The sequence below is a fragment of the Hyla sarda genome, chromosome 7 (genome assembly GCF_029499605.1).
Source record: "Hyla sarda isolate aHylSar1 chromosome 7, aHylSar1.hap1, whole genome shotgun sequence".
NCBI lineage: Eukaryota > Metazoa > Chordata > Amphibia > Anura > Hylidae > Hyla > Hyla sarda.
This window is the reverse complement of record NC_079195.1, coordinates 201,251,195-201,275,007: the sequence shown is the minus strand read 5'-3', so window position 1 is coordinate 201,275,007 and position 23,813 is coordinate 201,251,195. Positions and strand designations below refer to the sequence as shown.

The following is a 23,813-nucleotide window of genomic DNA, read 5'->3' as shown; positions in this document are numbered from 1 at the left end:
TACTCCTTTTTAATGTTGTTTGGTTGGGCATTCAATAATGGCACCTACCCCTGAACATGCAAGAGGCATCGCTGTACTGTATAGCTGTCACCAATGAGCCTAGTTATTGTGTGATTTCAGGTGTTAATGATTGATGTACCGAGATGCTACATGATGTCACAATTTATCAACATAAATTTAACATTTTAAATAATTGCAGTTTCTATTACTGTGGCATTTTGTCTTAAGCTGGTTTCCCAACCAGGGTGCCTCCCAGTTGCTGCAAAACTACAACTCCCAGCATGCCCAGATAGCATGTTGTAGTTTTGCAACAGCTGGAAACACTGCATTAGATCAATGACTGTGGGACCATCCCACCCTTAAATGTGTATTGGGTGGCCTCCTAACACTGCCGCTGGCAGACAAGGTAGCTGTCTAGTGTATATGGCCAAGCTCAGGCCTCGTGCACATAGAAGAGCTGTATGGAAGCACATGGAGTTTCTATGGTGCCATATTATGCAGATATTCTCTACAATACAGCATCCAAGGGAACATGTTGTTTTTTTTTTGGGGGGGGGGGAGAGAACCTTTGATATGAAATTAAAAGCATTTAGTGGTACAGTAGGTTGTCATATATAACAAAGGCTGCTGCACTGTAGATCTTCACAATGCCAATTTTTTAATTGGGTTGCCAAAGGGAGACAGAAACAGGATCTACAGAGATTGATAGAATATAACCAGGAACTTATATTCTGACTTACTGTAACATTAAAAACAAAAAAACTTTAGACATGTACATAGAATTGCTATGGAGCCCATCCTGTGCAGCGACGAGCAAGATGAGAGGAGAAGCACTAATCCACGTGCCTCTCCCGCACCTTGTTTTAGGGATCTGAATAGCCAGACCTGATCAAAACTATTTTATATGGATCGTTTTTATTGGCGTCTAACAATTATAAGAACACAAAAAGAAAAACACGTAACACAACACCCTCCTGCCTCCGAAAAAAAGAGAGCAAGACAGGCAACTCAAAAGTCCTTGGGAAACATTGGCCCTCATTTACTATTGCAAACCCGACATGTTTTGTCGGGTTGTGGGCCAGATTCTGTCGCATTGTACCAGAAATTCTGTCTGCGCCAGAATTTGCACCAGAATTGAAAAAAAACAGACTAACTCTCCATTTTGCTAAGAAAACCCGAAAAAGGGGCGTGACTGCTGGGAAGGGGTGTGGTCACAAAAGGGGCGTGTTCCCGACATTTTCACAAAAACCCAGCATATTTACTAAGGTTTCCACATAAAATGTGGTGGATTTCAGCTGAGGAAAACCCTACAGATCAGAGCATGTGTAGAAAAAAGCAAAATGTAGGGAAACCTTAGTAAATAACGTGGAAAATAAATTGCAGGGAATTAAAACCCACAAAGAAACCTACACAACACTCTTAGTAAATGAGGGCCAAATGTGTGAAATGTCTGTGAACCAAGAGACATTGACTCCCGCCCATAACCAAAAAGAAAAAGAACCCCAAAAGGTCTGACAGAGCCCAACCTGTAAGGCTCATGCCCAGGGACCCCATACTTTTGACATGCAACTATGACACTTTAAAGGGGTGTACTGGAATTCGATATTGATGGCATGTCCTTATGATAGGACTCATGCTTCCTTCCCCGTTCAGATTACTCCAAACTTTTGAAATGGGTATTCCAGGAATTTTTTTTTTTTTATATCAACTGGTACCAGAAAGTTAAACAGATTTGTAAATTACTTCTATTAAAAAAAAATCTTAATCCTTCCAATAATTATCAGCTACTGAAGTTGCGTTGTTGTTTTCTGTCTGGCAACAGTGCTCTCTGCTGACACCTCTGCTTGTCTCGGGAACTGCACAGAGTAGAAGAGGTTTGCTATGGGGATTTGCTTCTACTCTGGACAGTTCCCGAGACAGGTGTCATCAGAGAGCACTTAGACAGAAAAGAACAACTTCAGCAGCTCATAAGTACTGAAAGGATTAAGATTTTTTTTTTAAATAGAAGTAATTTACAAATCTGTTTAACTTTCTGGAGCCAGTTGAGATATATATGTATAAAAAGTTTTTTTCCCTGGATAACCCCTTTAAGCCAGATGATCCATGGGGTGCCAGTCAGAACCTCTCCTATCCGAAACTGGAGACCTAGTCTGTAATAAGCGGAAAGTTTTCAAAGAAGACCCCTATTAAGAGGAAGTCCCAGTTTTTGGAGAAGGTATTTATTGCAGTAGGAATGAATTGAAAGGAATCTGACAGGAGGTGAGGATATATTTATCCAAATACTCAGTGGGAAAGCTTCCGGAGTTTCATTGTACTCTAGATGTTTGCAGTAACCGGATGCCTGAGGTATTTGCACTGTAACTTGCAGGGCTGAATGTGAAAGTTTTGGCAATGTCCATATCTGATGTGTAACAAATAATCTAACCCTTGAACAAATGATGTATAAATAGTATGTAGTTAGCACTTCTTAAACTGATGCGTCACCTCGTAGATCCCTACAGATTCTTTTGCCTTCTCGTCATAATCCGTCCAGTCCTACGGGAGAACAGATAAGTCAATATTATGTAAATCTATCGACAACAAATAATCTACTGAATTTATATTTTGAGGCAGTGATCTTATGTGGACAATCCTTTCCACTCTAACATAATACAGACACGTTTTTGCATCTATAATAGAGCCACAAGTCCCAGCCTGACTGTGGGTCTGATAACCCTAAGGGTACGTTCACATGGGCGGATTTATTTGCGGGTTTCCTGCTGCGTATTTGAAAGGGGGCGGGCTCTTCTCGGCTGTCCGCAGCGGAATTTCCATACCATACTCACTTCAATGGGGCTTGCCGCAGATTTTCCGCAGTGGAAAATCTGCTGCGGACAGCCGAGAAGAGCCCGCCCCCTTTCAAATACACAGCGGGAAACTCGCAAATAAATCCGCCCCCTAAGGTTAGGTCAGTGTTTCCCAACCAGGGGGCCTCCAGCTGTTGCAAAACTACAACTCCCAGCATGCCCGGACAGCCTTCGGCTGTCCGGGCATGCTGGGAGTTGTAGTTTTGCAGCAGCTGGAGGCCCCCTGGTTGGGAAACACTGGGCTAGGTTCACACTATAGAATTTCTGTCAAGACTCAGAGCGTCGACGCTAGGACGGTGTGAACTTAATATTAGTGTGAATGAGTCTCCGTGAGACCCGTTCACACTGCGGAATTTCCACGGCGGACAATTCCGGCGCTGAAATTGTTCCGCACAAAAGAAAGAACATGTTCATTCTTTGCGCGGATTCCGCGAGCACTGCATAGCCGTCAATGGTGACGGCTCAGTGCCCCGCGACCATAGCTCCGAAGGATCTTCCGAGGCGGCCGCCAGGCGGAACCTCCGCTTGCTCCCTAAAGAGGAAGCAGGCTTATCCTTTTGTTGGTGGAATCCCAGCAATGGAATATCCGCCGCTGACATTCCGTAGTGTGCACTATGCAGCAACATCCCATTGCCAGCAATACTGGATACAGCTGCACCAGAATTGCGTAGTGTGAACATAGTCTAAGGCCCGGTTTACATTACAGAATCCACGACCGGAAAATTTCCAGCCAGAGATTCCGAGTGCGGCCAACACGGACATTGCTGTCACGATAGACAGCAATGTCTGCAGCGCGGATTCCACCAGAACATCGAGCAGGTTTAATGTTCTAGCGGAATTATATGATCAGAATTTTCTGATGGGAAAACCCATTCACCAACATGTTACCTTCATGCAGCGGAATTTCCGACAGAAAAATTCTGGCTTAGCAGCCTCACATTGCTTTTAATAATTCTGCTGCACTGTGCACAATGCCGAATTTCCGCGGCACCTCGGAAATTCAAGTTCCGGACTTCACCAAAAGAATTAACACGTTCGTTCTTTTGAGTGGAATCTGCTCTGATATGCATTGCCGTCAATGGTGACGGTGCATACCCAAGTGCCGACGGAATCAGTCAGAGCCTGCTGTGCAAGGAATTTCTCCAGGCGGAAATTATGTAGTGTGAATGCGTCTGTTTAGGTCATTAGACCTGCATTCAGGCCTGGACTTGCAGCTGTAAAATGTACACCCAGACTATGTTCACTCGGCAGAATTTCTGCATGGAATTCCACAGAAATGAATTGCCCATTCACTTCAATGGAATTCCTTCTGCAGAAATTTTGCTGTGTGAATGGGACAGCGGAATCCCATTGAAGTGTATTGGCTATAAATTCATGCAGACATTCTGGGGTGTAAACATAGCCTAAAACTTGTTTGTATGAACCGGCCTAAGCGCATTCACTACGTAAAATGTGTTTCCTGCTTAGGATGGCCACTTTACAAGTCAAACAGCTGCAGCTTCGGTGCAGTTCACAAAACACAAACCTTTTCCTGTAGGTTAATGTCACTGAATGGCGTTCCAGTTTCTGCTCCTTCTGCAGCAAATCCGGCCTGTAAGGAAGGTAATAAGAGTGGTTGTCTATATATTATATATATATATATATATATATATATATATATATATATATATATATATATATATAAAATATACACACACAGTAATGGCTGTAAATGTTGGCACCCCTTAAATTTTTCTAGAAAATTAAAGGGTACCTCTCATCAAAAAAACTTTTGATATATTATAGATTAATGTATGCAGAATAACTTCACAATTGCATGTTATTAAAAAATATGTTTCTTTCAATTTAATTTTCCACTTTGAAGAAATGACCACCAGGGGTCTCCCTACCAGTCCTGGCAGCAAGCATTTCAGACTCATGCTGGAGTCCTAAACACTACGAGCTGCCAGTCTGCTTTGTTCACAAAGGAGAACACTCAGAGCTGCCAGCCTGCTTTGTTCACAGCCTGTTTGGCTGTGAACAAAGCAGGCTGGCAGCTCTGAGTGTTTAGGACTCCAGCATGAGTCAGAAATGCTTGCTGACAGGACTGATCGGGAAAAATACAATAGAAAGAAGCATATTTTTCATTAACATGCTATTGGAAAGTTATTCAACATTCATTAATCTAAAATATATCAAAAGTTTATTTGATGAGAGGTTCCCTTGAAGTATTTCTCAAAGAAAAGGATTGCAGTAACACATGTTTTGCTGTTCACGTTTATTCCCTTTGTGTGTATTGGAACTAAACCAATAAAAGGGAGGAAAAAAAATCTCTGGAGATGGACTTGTAACCTTGAGATTGTAGATATTTTTCCACAATTTCAGTTCTCAAGTCCTCAGACAGTTCTCTTCTTCTCTTTCTGTTGTCCATGCTTAGTGTGGCCCACACTGACACAGTGCAAAGACTAAGTGAACTTCTCTCCTTTTTATCTACTTTCAGGTGGGATTTTTATATTGCCCACACCTGTTACTTGCCCCAGGTGAGTTTAAAGAAGCATCACATGCTTGAAACAATCTTATTTATCCACAATTTTGTAAAAAGTGGTCCGGCTGGGATACGGGAGCGCTTGGTTTTGAAATTTCCCAGCCGGACCCGGCAGCCATAGTGCCTAAACATTATGTGAATGGACCCTAATGGAGGATTCAGTACAGTCATGGTGTAAAGTGAGTTTTACATAATAGATAATATTATTACATTAGACCTTTGCTGTGATGGAGCAGTGACTAATCTGTAATCTAATAAAGCGATTAAGAAGAACTGTAAAACAGGTTAAAAAGGTGGGAAAAAAGACCTACAATCATCATTATGCCAACAAAAAGGGACCAAAACAGTTGAATCTGTTGACTATCTAATGCAGTGTTTCATACCGGGGTGCCCCCTGCTGTTGCAAAACTACAACTTTGAGCTGTAGTTTTGCAACAGCTGGAGGTACCCTGATTGGGAAATACTGACCTAATGTATATGGGGTCTCCCCTCACTGCAGATGATGGTGGAAAGAAAGATCAAGTGTGTTGGCTTTCAACCTGACAAGCCTTTGCCTCTTAAAAAAAATAAAAAGTCCAGGAAAATCCCTAAAACAATAGTTACTCAAAATGGTTATGTAAAAGCCCTTTCATATCTTCTTTGATATAAAATATCACTGCTAATGGTTTTGAATTTGTTCTTAATACTTTTGTGTATTACAATATGATTCTATGTAGCCTCCAACACAGCTGCCAGCTCTATCCACTCTGTCTCAGGACGCTCTCCTTTTTTTGTGAGCACATACCTAAGCCTATTCTGCATAACATATACAATGCATTGCAAAAACAAAGGAGTCCATAGTCTTTAAAGAGGTACTCCAATGGAATTATTTTTTTTTCAAATCAACTGGATCCAGAAAGTTAAATAGATTTGTAAATTAATTCTATTTAAAAAAATCTTAATCCTTCTAGTACTTATCAGCTGCTGTATACTACAGAGGAAGTTGTGTAGTTCTTTTCAATCTGACCACAGTGCTCTCTGCTGACACCTCTGTCCATGTCAGGAACTTTCAAGAGCAGGATAGGTTTGCTATGGGGATTTGCTCCAACTTTGGACAGTTCCTGAAATGGACAGAGGTGTCAGCAAAGGGCACTGTGGTCAGACTGGAAAGAACTACACAACTTCCTCTGTAGCGTACAGCAGCTGATTCGTACTGAAAGGAATAGGATATTTTAATAGACGTCATTTAGAAATCTAATAATACAAAAGTTTCAAAAAGGTGCAGCTCACAACAAAAAGTGTGAGGTAATTAAAGCTATAACCGGTCCACACCGGCGTCAAAGGAAAAATAAAAGTCAAATTTATAGCTTTTACCCCAAGGACTTCACCATCCAAGGTGCATAATTATATATGTGGAAACATTAATTATATAGAAAACAGCATCACTGGTATAAAAAATGTACCGTATATACTCGAGTATAAGCCGAGTTTTTCAGCACGATTTTTCGTGCTGAAAACACCCCCCTCGGCTTATACTCGAGTGAACTCCCCCACCCGCAGTGGTCTTCAACCTGCGGACTTCCAGAGGTTTCAAAACTACATCTCCCAGCAAGCCCGGGCAGCCATCGGCTGTCCGGGCTTGCTGGGAGTTGTAGTTTTGAAACCTCCGGAGGTCCGCAGGTTGAAGACCACTGCGGCCTTCAACATCATCCAGCCCCCTCTCACCCCCTTTAGTTCTGAGTACTCACCTCCGCTCGGCGCTGGTCCGGTGCTGCAGGACTGTCCGGAGAGGAGGTGGTCCGGTGGCATAGTGGTTCCGGGCTGCTATCTTCACCGGGGGCGCCTCTTCTAAGCGCTTCGGGCCCGGCCTCAGAATAGTCACGTTGCCGTGACAACGACGCAGAGGTGCGTTCATTGCCAACGTACTTATGCGTCATTGTCAAGGCAACGCCTCTATTCCGGGCCGGAAGCGCGGAGAAGAGGCGCCCCCGGTGAAGATAGCAGCCCGGACCACCTCCTCACCGGACCACCTCCTCACCGGACAGTCCTGCAGGACCGGACCAGCGCCGAGCGGAGGTGAGTACTCAGAACTAAAGGGGGTGAGAGGGGGCTGGATGATGTTGAAGGCCGCAGTGGTCTTCAACCTGCGGACCTCCGGAGGTTTCAAAACTACAACTCCCAGCAAGCCCGGACAGCCGATGGCTGCCCGGGCTTGCTGGGAGTTGTAGTTTTGAAACCTCTGGAGGTCCGCATGTTGAAGGCCGCAGTGGTCTTCAACCTGCGGACCTCCGGAGGTTTCAAAACTACAACTCCCAGCAAGCCCGGACAGCCGATGGCTGCCCGGGCTTGCTGGGAGTTGTAGTTTTGAAACCTCTGGAGGTCCGCAGGTTGAAGACCACTGAGGGCGAATGATGAGAAGAGGATGATGAAGGGGGGGGGGGGGTGTGGGGATGATGAAGGGGGGTGGGGATGATGAAGGGGGGGGGGTGTGGGATGATGACAAGGGGATGATGAAGGGGGGATGTGTGGGATGATAAGGGGATGTGTGGGATGATGACAAGGGGATGATGAAGGGGGGATGTGTGGGATAAGGGGATGTGTGGGATGATGACAAGGGGATGATGAAGGGGGGATGTGTGGGATGATGACAAGGGGATGATGAAGGGGGGATGTGTGGGATGATAAGGGGATGTGTGGGATGATGACAAGGGGATGATGAAGGGGGGATGTGTGGGATGATAAGGGGATGTGTGGGATGAAGACAAGGGGATGATGAAGGGGGGATGTGTGGGATGATAAGGGGATGTGTGGGATGATGAAGGGGGGATGTGTGGGATGATGACAAGGGGATGATGAGGATGTTAATGACGGGTCTGGATGATGACAGGGGGGGGATGAGGTATTTCCCACCCTAGGCTTATACTCGAGTCAATAACTTTTCCTGGGATTTTGGGTTGAAATTAGGGGTCTCGGCTTATACTCGAGTATATACGGTAATTCGATACAATGACTTAACTACACATACAGAGGCACTAATAGATACCCCACTGGGCCCTAGGGAAGTATCAAATTGTTGGATAATCGGACTGTTATATATATGCCCAATTAGCATTCTATATTTATTTATCCAACAATTTGATACTTCACTAGGGCCCAGTGGGGTATCTATTAGTGCCTCTGTATGTGTAGTTAAGTCATTGTATCGAATTACATTTTTTATACCAGTGATGCTGTTTTCTATATAATTTATTAACGTTTCCACATATATCATTATGCACCTTGGAAGGTGAGGTCCTTGAGGTAAAAGCTATAAAAAAAAAAATAATAATTCTACCAGAGTACCCCTTTAACATTTACATTTGGCCAAATAGTGCCTCACGTATAGGCAGTGTAACAGGACACGTGCCCGCCATACAGTGTTCTGAGAGAGATAAATACCGCCTGGTGATATGAACAAATGCTGCAAATCTTACCTGAGGCTGGAAATCCACCGGCTCCAAACCTCGACACTCAAATTCCACTATAGTTTTAAAACGTTCATTGTCTTCAGCCTGAAAATGATAAAGTGGAAAGCAACAGAGACAATACATGAGAGCCGTGCATGAGTGATCTTTCCCTTCCCAAGCAGCAGGTTTATGTATCCTACCTACAATGTCCTTATATCGCCATGTTTTTAAAGCATTACATGTTACACAGACAAATTAAAAGTTTTGATCAGTCAGGGTCTGAGAGTTCAGACCCCTACAAATCGCTACATAGAGAAGCGCACGGTTCTGCTCTTTAAAGAGGTTCTCCACCATAAGGTGATTTTAGTACGTCCCTGGCAGACAGTAATGGACATGCTTAGGAAGGATCTGCGCTTGTCTTGGGGCTAAATGACTATGTTCTGAGATTACCAGAACACTGTGGCTAGCTTTTTGTGAACTGGTATTTCCTGTTTGACTTTTCTTTTTTGACTACAAATCCCATAATTCCATTGTCCTCCCTCCCACACATCAGCCACCCACCCATTGAAACACAAATGAGCTGCATCCATTCAAAGACCTGTGGTTTTCAATCAGGGTACCTATAGCTGTTGCATTAGTTGCAGATTGATCGCTCCACCCATTGGAGCAGACAGGCTCCCTGTCATCAGCTGACTAGTGAGTCAGGTCTCGGCCGCATTGCAACCTGGGAAAAATCTGAGACAACAGTCATTTTGTATGCTGTTAAAAATAAACATTGGTGTGAAAAATCACATAAGAATTGTGAGAAAACCGTCACACACAGGTACAGACACTATATTATGAACTACACTGGGGGAGATTTATCAAAACCTGTCCAGAAGAAAAGTTGCTGAGTTGCCCATAGCAACCAATCAGATCACTTCTTTCATTTTTCACAGGCCTTTTTAAAAATGAAAGAAGCGATCTGATTGGTTACTATGGGCAACTCAGCAACTTTTCCTTTGGACAGGTTTTGATAAATCTCCCCCACTAACTTTACAGCCCCTGTAGCATAGTCAAATAAAAAAAAAATCCTGGAATAACCCTTTACAGCGGATTTACAGCGGATTTTATGCTGCACATCCGCCGCTGAAGGACCCCTGTATGGTGCCCTTAAATGTGCCTGCTCGGAGAGGCAATACACCGCTACAAGCAGACACACTGCAAGTCGCCGCGCATGCGCGGTGTACTCGCACACATCGCGGCCGCTTCCCCTGCTCAATGAGCTAGGCCGAGAGCTGCCGCGATGTGCGAGTATACTGCTTATGCGCACTGCGACTCGCACATCGCAGTGTGTCTGCTCGTAGCGGCGTATTGCTGCTCCAAGCAGGCACATATAAAGGCAGCATATAGGAGGTCCTTCAGCGGCGTGTGAATGTACCCTTAATACCCAGCTCACAGATCTCCATATCTCGTATAAGATGAGCTATCCATTGTAATGTAGAAAACGATGTCCGGCACCAGGTAGCGAGTAAAAGTCCTCTTTATTGAAGCATAGAGATAAAATACAAGCAGAGCGTAGCAGCCTGGCTGCTACGCTCTCCTTGTATTTTATCTCTATGCTTCAATAAAGAGGACTTTTACTCGCTACCTGGTGCCGGACATCGTTTTTTACATTTGGTTTGGAGAGTGGTTGCGCTATCCCATAGTACGGGCACAGCGGCGGGATCAAGGATTTGAGAGGTATCCTCCACATAAAGTGAATGAGCTCCATTGTAAGTCTTATGTAGGCTTAGCAGTATGTTTAAAGGTGTTATCCAGGAATAGAAAAACAGAGCTAATTTCTTTCAAAAAACACTCCCCGTCTGTCAAAAGGCTGGGTGTGGTATTACAACTTGGCTCCATTTACTTTAATGGAACTGAGCTGCAGAACCACAACCAACCTGGAGACAGATGGGGCGCAGTTTTTTTAAAGAAATTAGCACAGTTTTCTATTCCTGGATAACCCCTTTAACGCAGCTCTTTCTAGACCCCAGCTGATCAAAACTTTTGATGTTTCATATTAAAAGTGACAGTAACAATTTAATCCAGCATCGAAGATAGATATCAGATTATCAAATATCCTGCATTACTGGGCAGTCATATAAAAGTATGTAAACCCAATTGTTAGGGCATGGAGCCTTTAGAAAATGACAATGCTAACACTAAATCTGCTACAATAACATGGTATATCAGACCGTGTTCCCCACTTGTTTTATCTGCTTAGTTTCCAGTTCTGTGCTGATTAACTCCTTAAGGACCAAGCGTTTTTCAGTTTTTGCACTTTCGTTTTTTCCTCCTTACATTTAAAAAATGATAACCCTTTCAATTTTGCACCTAAAAATCTATATGATGGCTTTTTGTTTTTGCGCCACCAATTCTACTTTGAAATGACATCAGTCATTTTACCTAAAAATCTACAGCAAAACAGAAAAAATAAATCATTGTGAGACAAAATTAAAGAAAAAACGCCATTTTGTAACTTTTGGGGGCTTCAGTTTTTACGCAGTACATTTTTCGGTAAAAATGACACCTTATCTTTATTCTGTAGGTTCATACGATTAAAATGATCCCCTACTTATATAGGTTTGATTTTGTCGCACTTCTGGAAAAAATCTTAACTACATGCAGGAAAATGTATACGTTTAAAATTGTCATCTTCTGACCCCTATAACTTTTCATTTTTCCACGAACGGGCCTGTATGAGGGCTCATTTTTTGCACCGTGATCTGAAGTTTTTATTGGTACCATTTTTGTTTTGATCAGACTTTTTGATCACTTTTTATTCATTTTTATATGGTTTAAAAAGTGACCAAAAATACGCTATTTTGGACTTTGGAATTTTTTTGCGCGTACGCCATTGACCGTGCGGTTTAATGAATGATATATTTTTTGGTTCGGACATTTAAGCACGTGGCAATACCACATATGTTTGTTTTTATTTACACACTTTTTTTTTTTTTTTTTTAAGAATAAAAGAGTTTTGCTGTGCTTTTATGTGTATACTGTCATTGGAGTAACACTCCGATACCGGATAGATACAACAATCGCAATAATCGATAAACATATCAGCTGAAAATCTCTTCATGGATGCTGTTCACAAGATAGAAATACCAGGTATGTAACAGAACATTGTACAGTGACCCCCCGACCTATGATGGCCCCGACATACGATAATTTCAACATGCGATGGCCTCTCAGAGTCCATCGCATGTTGAAGGCAGCATCAACATACGATGCTTTTGTATGTCGGGGCCATCGCATAAATGGCTATCCAGCTTCAGCTGCCACCGGATAGCCGTTTACAGTCCCCCGTGTGGTCCGCTGATGATCACTTACCTGTCCTCGGGGCTCCGACGCGTCCTCTTCTGGATCCTCTGCATCGTCGGCGCTCTCCATCGACGTCATCACGTCGCTGCGCATGCCGTCCTGTCATCCAATAGGAGCGGCGTGCGTAGCGACGTGATGGCAGCGACGGAGCGCGCGGATGCCGGGGAAGCAGAGGCCTTATCGGAGCGTCAGGGACACGGCGACAGTGATGGACGGCGACATCCCGGGCAGCGGTGACGGTCCGAAGCGGCAGGGACAGGTGAGTAAAACTTCCTCTAACAGTGGTTTTCAACCTGCGGACCTCCAGATGTTGTAAAACTACAACTCCCAGCATGCCCGGACAGCCAACGGCTGTCCGGGCATGCTGGGTGTTGTAGTTTTGCAACATCTGGAGGTCCGCAGGTTGTAGACCACTGTCCTATACTTTACATTGCACGGATCCCTCAACATACGATGGTTTCAACAAACGATGGTTCATTTGGAACGGATTACCATCATATGTTGAGGGACCACTGTACTAACATCTTCAGTCCTGTAAATGACTTACATTATATGGCTGGAGCGAGATGCCCAAGATATCTGTGCAAAATAAAAAGAGAAATGGGAAGATTATTCCATTCTATCTATTAGTATTTGTGCAGTAAAAGCATCTAATAATATAGCAGAATTTCCAATTTTGTGCATTTATTTCCATGTAACTTAATAGTTTCTGTCATGTTTTACTACTTATACAAAATTAAAAATAATTTTTTTTTGTCATTGTTCCCCATTGTCAATCCACACCACTCCAGCAGTAACTGTCATTTAAACGCCTCTGTCAACTTTGACATTGGCATCTAAATGGTTAATAATCATAATAGCTATGAGTGGCCTGACTTGATCCTGTGCCATAACTGGAATCCTTAATGGCCACATGATGTCATAGGTCATTAAGGGGTTAAAGGGGTACTCTGCTGCTCAGCGTTTGGAACAAACTGTTCTGAACACTGGAGCCGGTGCATTGCCGTGGAATGAGATTTGCCATAGAATGAGATGGTCCGCCTCCATCACATCCTATTGGCTCTCTCTTGTCACGTGACATATTTAAACGTCACGCATCGACGCGCACAGCAGTGTCAGTTTGGCTATCACAGAGAGAGGATCTCCTCACCCTGTGATAGCTGAAGCTGTACGGAGCTCTCATGGCCTCTGTGGCCCGACAGGAGTTCACACATGTACGCAGCTCATACGGCTGCCTCATATACATTTACTGTTGATCCACAGCGCTATCGGGATCCCGATGCCCGATGGCGCTGTCATCAGTGTGCGTCCCCGCGAGCGCCCCACGCCCGCAGCTCTACTCCCCGTCCTCTGCCCCCCGCAGCTCTACTCCCCGTCCCGTTAACGCTCAGGGAGCGGGGAACAGAAAGTAGAGCATCGGGCGCAGGTAAAGTTATTCGCGTAGTGCTGCGCATGCGCAGTACTACTTCACCTGCGCCCAACGCTCCCTGAGCGTTAACGGGACGGGGAGTAGAGCTGCGGGCGTGGGGCGCTCGCGGGGACGCACACTGATGACAGCGCCATCGGGCATAGGGATCCCAATAGCGCTGTGGATCTCTCCCTGAGCGTTCACAGGGGACGGGGAGTAGAGCTGCGGGGGACGGGGTGTAGAGCTACGTAGGACGGGGAGTAGAGCTGCGGGGGACGGGGTGTAGAGCTACGTAGGACGGGGAGTAGAGCTGCGGGGGACGGGGTGTAGAGCTACGTAGGACGGGGAGTAGAGCTGCGGGGGGACGGGGAGTAGAGATGCGGGGGACGGGGTGTAGAGCTGCGTAGGACGGGGAGAAGAGCTGCGGGGGACGGGGTGTAGAGCTACGTAGGACGGGGAGTAGAGCTGCGGGGGACGGGGAGTAGAGATGCGGGGGACGGGGTGTAGAGCTGCGTAGGACGGGGAGAAGAGCTGCGGGGGACGGGGAGTACAGCTGCGGGCGTGGGGCGCTCGCGGGGACGCACACTGATGACAGTGCCATCGGGCATCGGGATCCCGATAGCGCTGTGGATCAACAGTACATGTAATAATAGAGTAAATGTATATGAGGCAGCCGTATGAGCTGCGTACATGTGTGAGCTTCTGTCAGACCACAGAGGCCATGAGAGCTCCGTACAGCTTCAGCTATCACAGGGAGAGGAGACCCTCTCCCTGTGATAGCCAAACTGACACTACTGTGTGCATCGATGCGTGACGTTTAAATATGTCACGTGACAAGAGTGAGCCAATAGGATGTGATGGAGGCGGACCATCTCATTCTATGGCAAATCTCATTCCACGGCAATGCACCGGCAGCTCGTGACCTCATAGCCCCGCCCCCCTCTTGGCATCACGCCCCCTAAATGCAAGTCTATGGGAGGTGGCGTGACAGCTATCACGCCCCCTCCCATAGACTTGCATTGAGGGGGCAGGGCTATGATGTCACAAGCTCCCGTCGCTGGCTCCAGCGTTCGGAACAGTTTGTTCCAAACGATGAGCAGCGGAGTAACCCTTTAAAGTGTATACAAACTTTAGACATATTACAGAGACATATTAAAAGTTTCGGACAGGTCTCACTGCTAAGACCCCCACTGATCATTAGCACAAGCAAGGAAAAGCAGAAGGTTACGCCCTGCACTACCTGGCTCGCAGCAATCTCCATCCAGCTGCACTGATCAGTGAAGGCTGGAGCGGACACCATGTGATTAATTCAAGCATGGGAGACCCTTCTAACAAAGAGGTGTTATGCACAGCAAAGTACCCATTTAAAGGGGTACTCCGGTGGAAAACTTTTTTTTAAAATCAACTGGTGCCAGAAAGTTAAACAGACTTGTAAATTACTTCTATTAAAAAATCTTAATCCTTCCAGTACTTATCAGCTGTTGAATACTACAGAGGAAATTCTTTTCTTTTTGGAACACAGAGCTCTCTGCTGACATCATGACCACAGTGCTTTCTGCTGACATCGCTGTCCATTTTAGGAACTGTCCAGAGCAGCATATGTTTGCTATGGGGATTTTCTCCTACTCTGGACAGTTCTTAAAAATGGACAGAGATGTCAGCAGAGAGCACTGTGCTCGTGATCTCAGCAGAGAGCTCTATGTTCCAAAAAGAAAATAATTTCCTCTGTAGTATTTATTCAGCAGCTAATAAGTACTGGAAGGATTAAGATTTTTTAATAGAAGTAATTTACAAATCGGTTTAACTTTCTGGCACCAGTTGATAAAAAAAAATAATATATATATATATATATATATATATATATATATATGTATATATATATATATATATATATATATATATATATATATGTATATATATATATATATATATATATATATATATATGTATATATATATATATATATATATATATATATATATATATATATATATGTATATATATATATATGTATATATATGTATATATATATATATATATATATATATATATATATATAGTTTTCCACCGGAGAACCCCTTTAACATGACTCACCTATGGAGTTTTCACGAGAGCACAGCTTGCACTTCTGTACCATACTGGCGCTGCCTCTCCCACCCTTAAGAGGCACACTGTCCTAGGAGTAAAGGAATAAAAGGCGTATTAAACAACAGTAAATCACCAAACTTTACAGAACTCACTCAAACACACCCTAAAATACATTTTAAAAATGCAAATATCCATTTGTCATCCCTTCAACCAAACATTGCCATATAATTGTAACAAAATGGCCGAGTATTAGTATTTCGTCTCACCATTAACGTGATATACTGCCATTTGTCCGATACCTCTCCACAGTTGCCACATTTCAGCTGAAAAAGAGGGAAAAGAAAACAAATACAGTAAAGGTCAGGTTTACACAACTGCGTGTCGCGGTTATGGATTAAAATGACCAATGGTTGCAGGCAGCCAGGACCTGCTGGAAGGTGGAGTTTCCCAACATTTGCAGAGCATCATGTGAAAGGCCTTCGGTCTACAACTTCATGACTTCTTCTTTAGGCCGTGTTCGCATGTCAAATGTTCTTTCACATGTTTTTCCTGCATTTTGGCTGTTTCTGCTGTGATTTTCTAAATTTGTGGTCCAAATTAGGCTGGGTCCACACTACGTTTTGTCCCATACGGGAGCGCATACGGCAGGGGGGAGCTAAAACCTCGCGCTCCCGTATGTGACCGTATGCGCTCCCGTATGTCATTCATTTCAATGAGCCGACCGGAGTGAAACGTTCGGTCCGGTCGGCTCATTTTTGCGCCGTATGCGCTTTTACAACCGGACCTAAAACCGTGGTTGACCACAGTTTTAGGTCCGGTTGTAAAAGCGCATACGGCGCAAAAATGAGCCGACCGGACCGAACGTTTCACTCCGGTCGGCTCATTGAAATGAATGACATACGGGAGCGCATACGGTCACATACGGGAGCGCGAGGTTTTAGCTCCCCCCTGCCGTATGCGCTCCCGTATGGGACAAAACGTAGTGTGGACCCAGCCTTACTCATTTTTACTGTGGCCACGATTTTGGGAAAACATGGCAAAAACAGAAGTGCAGGAAAAAATGCAATGTGTGAACACACCCTCATAGGAGAAGTATAACTACTATACATCCTGATCCCACAGAAATAGCAGCAGTATACAGATAGAGCTAGAGGTGAGGTGTAAAACTACTATATATCCTGATCCCATAGAAATAGAAGCAGCAGCATACAGATAGAGCTGGGGGGGAGGTGTATAACTACTATATATCCTGATCCTATAGATATAGCAGCAGTATATACAGATAGAGCTGGGGGGGGGGGAAGGTGTATAACTACTATATATCCTGATCCTATAGATATAGCAGCAGTATACAGATAGAGCTGGGGGGAGGTGTATAACTACTATATATCCTGATCCTATAGATATAGCAGCAGTATACAGATAGAGCTGGGGGAGGTGTATAACTACTATATATCCTGATCCTATAGATATAGCAGCAGTATACAGATAGAGCTGGGGGAAGGTGCATAACTATATATCTTGATCCTATAGATATAGCAGCATACAGAGCTGGGTGGGGAGAGAACTAGAAGCTAGTAGGAGGAGATCTAGCAGATGATGATTTCATCCTGTAGTTTACAGGAAGTCAGCTGACCGAGGTCTGACATCCTGCTCTGATACATTAAGCACTATGATTTTCTGTGGGTCAGACTGGTCACATGACCCAGTTTCTGTAATGAAAAGCATGAGTGCAGCTGTGCTGGAATAAAACACATGGCGTTGTATGACTAGTGAGGGTGAGTGTGCATGATATGGGCATTATTGGATTATCGGCAAGGTAATTGCCGATACTGAAAACGTAAAAAATCGTGACTATCGGCCGATACCGATAATCGGTCGATCCCTACTATTAACCCTTTAGATCGCCGCTGTCAAAGCTGACAGCGGGGTCTAAAGGGACATGTAAATGCTCCCTGGTGGGCTAGTGGAGTGGATCACCCCCCAGCAGCGCGATCATTGATAGATCCTGACTGGACTAGGCTCTATCAATGGATGGAAGAGCTCACAGATCAATGGAGTTCAATAGAACTCTATTGATCTGTATGAGGAATCTAATGATTCCTCAAAAAAGTCTAATAAAGTGTAAAAAAAAAGTTTAAATAAAAAAGTTTAAAAGACACATTCACCCCTTCCATATTAAAAGTTCAAATCACCCCCTATTCCTATATAAAAACATGTAAACATAATAAAAATAAACATATTTGGTATCGCTTCGTGCGTAATTGTACGACCTATTAAAATATAACATTATGTATTCCGTACGGTAAATGTCGTAAATGTAAAAAAAAATACCAAACCACAGAATTGCAATTTTTATAATATCTCAGAAAAAAAAGTTAAGAGATTAAAAAGTCAGATCAATACCAAAATGGTACCAATACAAAAAACAGATTATGGGGCAAAAAATGTAGCTCTCATACAGCATCATGCGAAAAAAAATCGCAATATATCGTCTTTGAGACCAAATCAGGATATATCGGGATATATCGTATCGTCATACGTGTATCGTGATACATATCGTATCGCCAGATTCCTGCTAATTCACACCCCTAATAGGTACTATACCCAATAACCAATGGCTTCCACATAGCAAGTGTGCCACACATCTGAACCTTAGAACAGTCATAAATAAAGGTTGGACATGCATTGTTCTCACAGTAGTACAACACAGAAGTGCAGTGGCAGCCATGTATTTAAAGGGGTTATCCAGGAAAAAACTTTTTTTTATATATATATATATATATATCAACTGGCTCCAGAAAGTTAAACAGATTTGTAAATTACTTCTATTAAAAAATCTTAATCCTTTCAGTACTTATGAGCTTCTGAAGTTAAGGTTGTTCTTTTCTGTCTAAGTGCTTTATGATGACACCTGTCTCGGGAAACGCCCAGTTTAGAAGCAAATCCCCATAGCAAACCTCTTCTAAACTGGGCAGTTCCCGAGACACGTGTCATCAGAGAGCACTTAGACAGAAAAGAACAACCTTAACTTCAGAAGCTCATAAGTACTGAAAGGATTAAGATTTTTGAATAGAAGTAATTTCCAAATCTGTTTAACTTTCTGGAGCCAGTTGATATATAAAAAAAAGTTTTTTCCTGGATAACCCCTTTAAAGGCCAACTGCAGCGGTATGACACTTATCCCCTATCCACAGGATAGGGGATAAGTGTTTGATAGCGGGGGGTCCGACCGCTGGGACCCCCCGCGATCTCCCTAACGGGGCACCGCCGTTAGCGCTCATGGTGAGCGCTAAGGCACGCAGCGTCGACCTAGAGGTCGACGGTGACGCCCCGTCTCCTCCCCGTCCCCATACAGTTCTATGGGGGAGGCACGAACGCTGCCTCCCCGCCTCTCCCATAGAGATGTATGGAGGAGGCGTGCCGGCTGCAACGTCATGCTGCGGCTGGCACGCCCCCTGCACGGGACATCCGCGGCCCCGTACAGGAGATCACAGGGGGTCCCAACGGTCGGACCCCCCGTGATCAAACACTTATCCCCTATCCTGTGGATAGGGGATAAGTGTTAATCACGCTGCAGTTGTCCTTTAACTTGTTTAAAAAAAAATTGTTAAAAAAACATAACACTATATAGTGTATAGCGGAGGTATAATGTAAAAAAGCAACATCCCCTCACCTTTAGGAACCAGCGGAAATCATCACCCACCGGCCGAAGCTTTGTGACGTTTTCTAGACTGGCCTTCAACTGCAACGCAAACTTCTACAAGACCAGAAAAGAAAAGGAAACTGTTAACACTTTGTAATAGTCAACAGGATAGGACAGTGGTCTCCAATCTGCGGACCTCCAGATGTTGCAAAACTACAACTCCCAGCATGCCCGGACAGCCAACGGCTGTCCGGGCATGCTGGGAGTTGTAGTTTTGCAACATCTGGAGGTCCGCAGGTTGGAGATCACTGGGATAGGGGATAAGTGTCTGATCACTATGATCCGACCAATGGGATCCCGCACGATCTGCACAATCTCCCGTGCGCAGGGTCAACGCGCCCGCTCCATGCATTCCCTATAAGAGTGGTGTATATACAAGAGTACATTGCTTGAGTATATCCAACGCTTTTAAAAGGTACGGTCCCATGTATCGCTTACACGCTGTGCGCTGAGCCACCTCCAAACCTCACTGAACACACAGGGATGCCTCCAGGTAAGGCTGGGTTCACACCACGTTTTTGTAATACAGTTCCCGTATCAGGTTTTTGATCCCTCAAAACCTGACTAAGGCTGGGTTCACACCACGTTTTTCAAATACGGTTACCGTATACGGTTTTCCGCTAAAAAACGTATGGCAAAAACCGTATGCAACCGTATACAACCGTATGACTCCAAATTAAAACGTATACGATTTTTTCCCCGTACGGTTCTATCCGTTTGCATCAGTTTTTGCCAACGGTTTTGCTATTTTGTTGGAATTAGTTTTCCAGCAATTTAATAAAGTTACTATTGTTCTATTGAAATTCCAATCTTTGCATGTGTCAACTCCAAAAACGGATTAGAAAAACCGCGTGCAACCGTATTCTGAAACTCTGTGTACGGTTCTCATAGACAACAATGTTAAAAGAAACACATACGGTTCGCATACGGTTTTCCAACCGGAGGCAAAAACATGGTCGACAGCGTTTTTGCCTACGGGTTGAAAAATCGGCAAAACCGTATCCGAGGCAAAACGGATGCAACCGTACACAACATTTGGAATACGGTTTACAATGCCTTCTCTATGCATACGGTTTCGGATACGGTCGTATACATTTTTTTGCGGAAAACCGTATATGGTTACCGTATTTGAAAAACGTGGTGTGAACCCAACCTAAGGCTGCATTCACATCTCGTTTATGCAATACGGTTCTTGTATCCAGTTTCAGTGAAAAAAAACGTATTGCAAACCGTATGTATAGAAATTTCATAGAAAACTTATGGTTTTAACCGTTTTTTTTTTCCTGTACACAAAACCATAGTCTACTACGGTTTTATGTCCGGGTGAAAAACCGGATACAACCCATATACGTGTTTTTTTTTTTTTTTTTAAATGGTGGTCTATGGGAACCGTACTGAACCATATATGCGTACGGTTCCATCCGGTTTGCACAATACGGTTTTGCAGTTTGCACATGCGCAGTGCATGCCGAAAGTTCTTCCCACAAATAGAACAAGAAGAACTTTATTTAATTAAGGACAAACATAAACCGTATCCGTTTTTTCCCCCAAAATACTTATTAAACCGTATGCAACCGGACATTTGTTTTCAAACCATATACGGTTTAAAACCAGGGCTGTGGAGTCTGAGTCGGACTAAATTTTGGGTACCTGGAGTCAGAAAACAATGCACCGACTCCGACTCCTACTAAATTTAGATTGGAATAAAAAAAAAAAAAGCAAGTTTAAATGTCCCAATTCACAAAAAGTTATAACTAATGACTAATAAAAACCAATGCATGGAGTGCCTCACGTAACCGCAAAACGAACACGTTAAGTGACCGTGAAGAAACAAGCTTTTCATGTGCTTCACTATATGGCACACAACGCACAATTAGGAGCGGCAATACTTATACTTTCCATAGTGTTGTGTTCTGCTGTTACAGGGAACCCATGGGTAACCTCGCCTCTCACTGATAAGGGGTTAAGGAAATATGTTTTTTGCAGGACTAGAGACACTTGTATAAGTGAAGGGAATGAAGGGTCAATAGTTCAAGGCTGAAGCTGTAAACCATTAGAAAAACTGCTGCCATTCAGCTAAGGCTATAAAAACTTGTAAACGCCGATTGTTAGCTTAAAGTGGTACTCCGCCCCTAGACATCTTATCCCCTATCCAAAGGATAGGGGATAAGATGTCAGGTGGCCGGGGTACCATTGGTGGGGACCCCCGGGATCGCCGCTGCGGCACAGCGCTATCGTTACTGCACAGAGCGAGTTCGCTCTGCGTGTAATAACGGGCAATACAGGGGCTGGAGCATCGTTACGTCACGGCTCCACCCCTCGTGATGTCACGACCCGCCCCCTCAAAACAAGTCTATGGGAGGGGGCGTGGCGGTCGTCGCGATGGGAGTAGTAGTTTTGCAACAGCTGGAGGCACCCTGGTTAGGAAACACTGCACTGGAGAGAGGCAGGCTGTCTGGACATGCTGGGAGTTGTAGTTTTGCAACACCTGGAGGCACCCTGGTTGGGGAACACTGCACTGGAGAGAGGCAGGCTGTCTGGACATGCTGGGAGTTGTAGTTTTGCAACACCTGGAGGCACCCTGGTTGGGGAACACTGCACTGGCGAGAGGCAGGCTGTCTGGACATGCTGGGAGTTGTAGTTTTGCAACAGCTGGAGAGCCACAGTTTGATTCCAAATGGTTACACGTCATACAGTATTGAATCCAGTTTGCAGCCTGCGTTGTGTCTCCATTTACTGTCATTTATTTGCACAAAACACATTGTTGAGAATACTGCAGCTTTAGTATTTACCACACGCCTATATCTAACCCTCCACCTCCCTGCAGGCCGCTCGTTCACAGCCTTATTGTAATACAAAGAAGAAGAAAAAACCTTATTCAAACTTATTCGAGAACTTACCACCATGACGTCACCAAGCCCTCGCTTTACGGCAGAACGGCACAGAAGGAAGAGCCCTTACACTCCGTGAAGAGGCTCGATGACAGCGGCGTCACGTGACCCACGCTGAGGACGCTGCGAGATTGGAAGGGGGAATATCGCCATCTGCTGGCAGTTGGTGGTTATTGCTTAATCAGAAATCGTTTAGTAGTGGTGAATAAATGAAAGGGTCCAAGGTTATTTATTCTAGGGCCTTCCGAGAGGAATAACCTTTTCTTTAGGATTCTGTGCATATAATTTAGTGTTATGAAGCAAAATAATATTAATTATACCTACATTGGATTTAGTAAGGGGCAACAGACACCCTAAATCAGTGTTTCCCATCCAGTGTGCCTCCAACTGTTGCAAAACTACAACTCCCAGCATGCCCGGACAGCCAAAGGCTGTCCGGGCATGCTGGGAATTGTAGTTTTGCAAACAGCTGGAGGCTCACTGGTTGGGAAACACTGCGCTGCATGCTTTGCTTTAGGTTGTATAAGGGACCATGGGGGAAGATTTATTAAAGGGGTATTCCAGGGAAAAAACTTTATATATATATATATATATATATATATATATATATATATATATATATCTATCTCAACTGGCTCCAGAAAGTTAAACAGATTTGTAAATTACTTCTATTAAAAAAATCTTAATCCTTTCAGTACTTATGAGCTTCTGAAGTTAAGGTTGTTCTTTTCTGTCTAAGTGCTCTCTGATGACACGTGTCTCGGGAACCGCCCAGTTTAGAAGATAATCCCCATAGCAAACCTCTTCTAAACTGGGCGTTTCCCGAGACAAGTGTCATCAGACAGCACTTAGACAGAAAAGAACAAGCTTAACTTCAGAAGCTCATAAGTACTGAAAAGATTAAGATTTTTTAATAAAAGTAATTTACAAATCTGTTTAAAGGGGTTGTGCGCTGCCCTGCAGTTCGGAGCTCCGCTCACAGCGTCCGGAAGTTCATTACTCCGAACGCTGTGTGCGGGCTACCGTGTTCGCGGCCAGCGGGCGTGACGTCATGCCCGGCCCCTTCGTGACGTCTCGCCCGCCCCCTCTACCAAAGTCTATGGGAAGGGGGCGTGACAGCGGTTGCGGGAACCACCCAGAAGCAAATCCCCATAGCAAACCTCTTCTAAACTGGGTGGTTCCCGGGACAGGTGTCATCAGAGAGCACTTAGACAGAAAAGAACAACCTTAACTTCAGAAGCTCATAAATACTGAAAGGATTAAGATTTTTTAATAGAAGTAATTTTCAAATCTAACATTTGAGAGAGCATAGAAAATAAGCGGCACTCACCACAGACAGCTAGCGACAACTTCTTTATTTCTTAGGCGTGCAGTAAAACATGCAAGTGCAGGGAGACAAGGACGCCGGGGAATCCGGCTGACTGGTCACAGCCGTATCGTGCTTCCGCACTTCGTCAGACCAAAGTTTTTTCCTGGAATACCCCTTTAAAACCTGTCCAGAGGAAAAGTTGTTGAGTTGCCCATAGCAACCAATCAGATCGCTTCTTTCATTTTGCAGAGGCCTTGTTAAAAATGAAA

General features: G+C 44.2%; 2 protein-coding genes across 9 annotated transcripts in view; one reads left to right on the top strand and one right to left on the bottom strand.

Annotated features, from left to right (window-relative positions):
- The window catches only part of CPT2 (carnitine palmitoyltransferase 2), a 17,567-nt gene extending 17,369 nt beyond the window's left edge, over positions 1-198 (top strand). For all 5 annotated transcript variants that reach the window (XM_056532194.1, XM_056532193.1, XM_056532192.1 and 2 more), the window contains exon 6: positions 1-198. This exon is cut by the window's left edge and continues 1,818 nt beyond it. The gene's annotated coding sequence lies outside the window, so the exon portion shown is untranslated.
- Positions 199-611: 413 nt separating this feature from the next.
- Positions 612-23,715, bottom strand: CZIB (CXXC motif containing zinc binding protein). 4 transcript variants are annotated; one of them, XM_056532206.1, is made up of 8 exons: positions 23,566-23,715; positions 19,315-19,398; positions 15,906-15,962; positions 15,646-15,727; positions 12,691-12,722; positions 8,823-8,900; positions 4,372-4,437; positions 613-2,535 (listed from the first exon to the last, which is right to left on the bottom strand). In XM_056532206.1, the coding sequence occupies exons 3-8, from the start codon at positions 15,906-15,908 to the stop codon at positions 2,458-2,460; spliced, it is 339 nt and encodes a 112-aa protein (XP_056388181.1). In that variant the 5' UTR covers positions 15,909-15,962; positions 19,315-19,398; positions 23,566-23,715; the 3' UTR covers positions 613-2,457. The 4 variants fall into 4 exon arrangements, with proteins under 4 accessions (XP_056388182.1, XP_056388180.1, XP_056388181.1 ...); XM_056532204.1 differs by lacking the exon at positions 23,566-23,715 and adding an exon at positions 22,245-22,395; XM_056532207.1 differs by lacking the exon at positions 19,315-19,398 and having other exon boundaries at positions 612-2,535; positions 23,566-23,702.
- Between the last annotated feature and the right edge of the window lie 98 nt (positions 23,716-23,813).